This window comes from Rutidosis leptorrhynchoides, chromosome 2 (genome assembly GCF_046630445.1).
Source record: "Rutidosis leptorrhynchoides isolate AG116_Rl617_1_P2 chromosome 2, CSIRO_AGI_Rlap_v1, whole genome shotgun sequence".
Lineage (NCBI taxonomy): Eukaryota > Viridiplantae > Streptophyta > Magnoliopsida > Asterales > Asteraceae > Rutidosis > Rutidosis leptorrhynchoides.
In genome coordinates, this window is record NC_092334.1 from 612,357,638 (window position 1) to 612,362,614 (window position 4,977).

At 39.1% G+C, this 4,977-nt stretch overlaps 2 protein-coding genes across 2 annotated transcripts; both read right to left on the reverse strand.

Moving 5' to 3' along the window:
• Nucleotides 1-307: 307 nt before the first annotated feature.
• On the reverse strand, nucleotides 308-1,393 carry LOC139890016 (uncharacterized). The gene is made up of 2 exons (XM_071872922.1): nucleotides 1,079-1,393; nucleotides 308-1,036 (listed from the first exon to the last, which is right to left on the reverse strand). The coding sequence occupies exons 1-2, from the start codon at nucleotides 1,391-1,393 to the stop codon at nucleotides 308-310; spliced, it is 1,044 nt and encodes a 347-aa protein (XP_071729023.1).
• Nucleotides 1,394-1,417: 24 nt separating this feature from the next.
• Nucleotides 1,418-4,748, reverse strand: LOC139890017 (uncharacterized). The gene is made up of 5 exons (XM_071872923.1): nucleotides 4,505-4,748; nucleotides 4,331-4,401; nucleotides 2,182-3,447; nucleotides 2,038-2,067; nucleotides 1,418-1,975 (listed from the first exon to the last, which is right to left on the reverse strand). Exons 1-5 carry the CDS (start codon nucleotides 4,746-4,748, stop codon nucleotides 1,418-1,420), a joined length of 2,169 nt encoding a protein of 722 aa, XP_071729024.1.
• Between the last annotated feature and the right edge of the window lie 229 nt (nucleotides 4,749-4,977).

The following is a 4,977-nucleotide window of genomic DNA, read 5'->3' on the forward strand; positions in this document are numbered from 1 at the left end:
CAACCAGTCAGAGAAATCAGAAATTTCTTTCTTTTCTAACAATGTTAGGCCAGGTCGTTGCAGCCACATGTTTTCTGTGAGGGTAAAGAGCTTGAATTCTTGCCACAAATATGAGCTAGTAATGGAGGCATCCAATATATCTTCCTTCGACCCCTTTTTTTGATAGGCAAAGTTTGTTTGAAATTCCCACCTAAAACAACAGACATACCTCCTAAAACGACATCATTGTTGTCTAAAATATCCCTAAGGCTTCGATCTAGTGCCTCGAAACACCGTCTATTGTTCATCGGTGCCTCATCCCACACAATTAGGTCAGTCTTTTGTAATAATTAGCCATTTGAGTATTTTTCTTGACATTGCACATCGATTCATCAGTGAGAACCAATGGAAGTTTGAATCGAGAATGTGCCGTTCGCCCTGATGGCAAAAGAAGGGATGCAATACCAGATGATGCTACAGCAAGAACAATTTTACCCCTTGCTCTCAATGCTGTAATAATCGCCTTCCATAAGAATGTCTTACCCGTACCGCCATGCCCATAAACGAATATCAATTCAGTTGACTGAGCATACAAGGCTCGTGTAATCAGATCGTACACTATTTTTTGTTTCGAATTCATTATGCTCTCAAGTTGTATGCGTTCCATTTCAAGTGATTCCCGATCATAATTTTTCTCCTCCATAATCAACCGATTGGCAAGATCTAACAGGAGGTCTGACGGCAACGAAGGCAACCCATACTCAGCTATTGACCTTGAACATTGATTTAAAAGAAGCTCAACCTCATACAAAACAAAATTATGGAGTTCTTCAGTATTTATATGCAATTTTGACATGTTCAATGAAGTAGCAGCCCTGATGGAAATATCATCAGACATAAGTTTCCAGTGTTTTTCCCATAGATTCAATGGGTTTGTTACCGAACAGTACATTAAAATGTTTGCGAAAACCGAGCGGAGCTCAGACGAAGACGCAGATACAGAAGCATCTTCAAGAGCAGTTGACCAATCTTTATCATCACTGAGTAAACCAATAGCCTAGCATGCCGATCGATATGTAGAATGTACAATATTATTGACTGTTCTTATGTCTGCGAAGCTTTTGCCGCCCTTTTGATGGCAAAGGAGCATTCTCAAGAAAAAAGCCTCCCCAAATGCTGGATGTATATACGTTAAACTTCCAATACAAGGTTTCTTCAAGTTTTTCCTTTGTTTCCAACACTTGTTTCCATCATACCAAACAAACTCCAGAGGAAAATCTAGGTAAGTTAGATGATGGCCTGCACTAAAAGAAGCATTATAATGCAGCCATTGAGTGAGCGTCGTCTTCTTCGTTGGGTTCATTTGAATAATGGATTCAAGCGGGTCATGCACGTGAAATGTCAGCAGTTGCATATTTTCTAAAAGTACGCCAAGAATCTAGACTGCTGGCTCACGATGATGAATCGGGAAATTAAATATACGCCAGCAAGCTTCATGAGGGCAAATAAAGCGGGCGTCAATGAAATTCTGAATCTCATCGATGGCCTTGGGAACCTGTGATTGTTGAGCATCGGTATTGCCCACAGGCCTTGTTATGCGAGCAGCAACACGATCGGTTCCTTTTGAAATGTACTTAAACAGATACTTGATGAGCATTGTCCAACCACAAAACTCAACATTTATATGAGCATAAAAAGTTAGACATAGAAGCAGATTGTAGTGGACAATGTAACTATTATCGAGCTTCACCCCGCTTCTGGTGGCATAAATCCCAGTGTTACGCCGCCGATAGTGAGCGCGTCCATCAGCGTCAAAATAAGTTTTGCTATTATATAATTTAGGGAACTTCTTTGAGCAATCAGATAGTTCCATGCATGGTGCACTTGACTTTGCCAGGCCACAAGGACCGTGCATCATAGTTGCATAGATAACTGCATAGCCAACTAGATCAGTTCTAGGATCAGGTAACTCGGCTGATATGTAATCGTCTATGCGCTGATTTATAGGACACAATGGAGGCAAATGAACCCACAATAACATATGACAATGCAGCAAACCTCGCTTCTGAAACTCGATCGCATAGAGGACTGAAACATCAAAAAGGAAAACATGAGCTATGTTATCCATGCAATACAACACAGCAAAGATATGTGAATGTTAACAAAATGGTATAAGTAGAAATAGTTTGAATTGAAAAATACCTCCTCTGAATACACCAAAGGCTGTTCTTCTTTTAAGAATGCGACAAACTCTCCGACTCTTAAGTGGAATACACGAGTAACAACATCTGCGCGATCCGAGGGAGTAAGGAGCGTGTATGGTTGCAAAAACCGAGCGATCTCTGGCCATTTAACATTACAAGTAAATGTGATAAAAAACTGAGGATTTTCATATACTCTACAAATAGCAAGAGCATCCAAGTAATGACTATACATATAGCGTGGCCCATCGGTAAATGAAGCAGGGAGTATCGTCCTGCTACCAACATTTGCACCGGTTTGGTCCCCCCTATCAATGGCATCATACAAACCAGATAGATACTCATTTCGTATATCTTTTTGCTTATGACGTATGTAATCCATACGATTTAATTCAATGCTACAATAAACCATAACTACATACTGTTGGAAAAGTCGCCCCATCCTAAGCATCAAGCTGTATACACCAAGCCTATCATGAATTTGATAGTTGTAGTACATGTTCATAGTCATTTTTCTTTCGCGGCCAGCTGGCGAACCAGGAACATCCCGCAACATCAAACCAAGATGGAACCCTGGCTCACCATAAAAGAACATCAAAGGGAACTGCGGTGACATGTACATGGGGTGAAGCTTGTTAATACACCTTGGTACTTCACCCCTTGGTTCAACAATCACATCGTAATCAGTGGTAGCTCGAGGGCCACTATCAAAAACAATAGCGCCAATTGCATCTGAGGTAGGTAATGCGTGTTGTCTAGAACCACTAACACTGAACAACCGCACGCAAAAAGTCGGAACCTCAGAATCCCGGCACTTGTCCCTAGCTATACGAAACAATTTTACCAATTCATTGTGCGTATCCAATAACTCAATTAATTGAGATACCACTAAACTACACAGACGGTTAAAATACTGACCACCGAAATGAGACATTCTATTTTCAAATTCATGATCAGTTTCATAGATATAGAGCTGCAAAAACCTCGGTGGAACCCCCTGCTGAGGACACATGGAACCAATCCAGTGATAAATCTGACCGAACACTTTGAAAACGTAAGGCGAACGGCCGTCATCTATAGTGTCGTCAGTTTTTGCTCCATAAGAAGTCATGCTGAACATCTGATTGTAAGCACGGATGTTATCGGTGAAGTAGCGAGAATCTAAAAGTTGTTTTAATAATAAAGGAGGCTCTTGAAATTGTGGTAACGAAACTCGGCCATTCTCACAGCAACGATGAAAGTGAAGCTGCTTGTCTTTGAAATGTGTCTTGATACGTTCCCCACGCCAAAACAACACATCACAGTGTGTACATACACAAACGCAATCGCCCAAATCACGATAGAAAGGCGAAAGAGATGTACAAAAAAAGGTTAAAAAAGGCAGAGAAGAACCAAATACATGTAAAAAATAATGCTAGCTGTTCAGGCGAAGTAATGTGAAAAAAAAGAATTACCATGATTGGTAAAATAAACGTGTAGAACTCACCAAAGAAATAAATACAAATTAGTAAAAAAGATAATGCAGTGTGAATAAAACATACAGTTTATGTGACCCATTGGTTTTTCCAAACCCGTAACCGTCACTTTAATTCTATATACTCAATTAACAAAAAAAGTAATTCAATGTTGTTTATAAGTACTAAACGCATCCTTTAAAGTCTTTGAATGAGATTTTAGTTTCATACACTCAAATCAAACAAATATGGTGACTGGTAGTCAATGCACATAGAAAGCAACAGGGGACGTTCAATATTAAAATAAAAGTGAAGGAATACAGCAAACAATACACTCTTCAAACACATAACTAAGCAGCATATATAACCCTATACAACTCCTGCTCCGATGCAACCATCATCAGGCATAAAAATAATGTAAATGTTAGAAAAGGCACAACCTGAAGAGTCGAAAGCTACAGATATAGTATATATTGGCCCAATTCGTTGTTCAATAGGTGGAACACAGGTTACATTTTGCTGATTAGTACATGGCATACCTAAACAAACAAAAAGTGTAGAACCAATTTGAGGTGAAACAATTAATTAATACAGCCATTCAAGACATACTCAATGATAAAATATAAATACATACAACATACCATTAGCATTTGGGAGGACAGTATTCAACTAAGTAACCGAGGAGGATGAACTAACATTCAATTGACGCATAGAGGTTCTCCTGTGAACCTGTCTCCGAGTAGTAACAGACGTTGGAGAATCATAACCTAAACAAACAACAACAACAAACCAACATCAGCTAAAACAATCAATAAATAGAAACATGTTGCAGAGATATCTAATCATCAAATATAGATACATATAGCACACCTTCAGTATTACCAAGAACACAAATCAATTCAGTAGAGGAGGAGGGTGTGTTAACATTCGCACGACGCATAGAGGTTCTCCTAGCAGCTTGTTTCTTAGTAGTAAAACATGGCTGAGGTTCAACACTACGATTATCCACACAACCATCCAAAATAACCTCACCATTATCAGCACCACAGCTAGACAGAGAACCATCAACTACAGTACCACCCTCATTACCTATTTTCCTTTTTCTTCTTCCCATTACCGCAGTAGCCAAAACAATTTATGAAGACAAAAAAAAATACAGCACTATACACATGCAGCACCCAATTTTAAAAGTGCAGCACACACTATCAAAGGACCAAGCACAGCCAAGCACAGCAAAGTTATAAATTGAAAAAATCATAAACAATAGAAAAACTAACCTGGAAGAAGCCTGAATTGAAAATAAAGAGAGCAACAATCACTACAACAATAACCAAAGGATTAAG

What these genes read in the sequence shown, in the direction of transcription:
- LOC139890016 (XM_071872922.1), bottom strand. Translation starts at nt 1,393, where the DNA reads ATGCAACTGCTGACATTTCACGTGCATGACCCGCTTGAATCCATTATT. An exon ending in GCTTCGCAGACATAAGAACA is followed by an intron (nt 1,037 to 1,078) that starts GTCAATAATATT and finishes TCGGCATGCTAG; the next exon opens with GCTATTGGTTTACTCAGTGA.
- LOC139890017 (XM_071872923.1), bottom strand. Translation starts at nt 4,748, where the DNA reads ATGGGAAGAAGAAAAAGGAAAATAGGTAATGAGGGTGGTACTGTAGTT. An exon ending in TGTTCTTGGTAATACTGAAG is followed by an intron (nt 4,402 to 4,504) that starts GTGTGCTATATG and finishes TTGTTTGTTTAG; the next exon opens with GTTATGATTCTCCAACGTCT. An exon ending in CTTTGGTGTATTCAGAGGAG is followed by an intron (nt 2,068 to 2,181) that starts GTATTTTTCAAT and finishes TTGATGTTTCAG; the next exon opens with TCCTCTATGCGATCGAGTTT.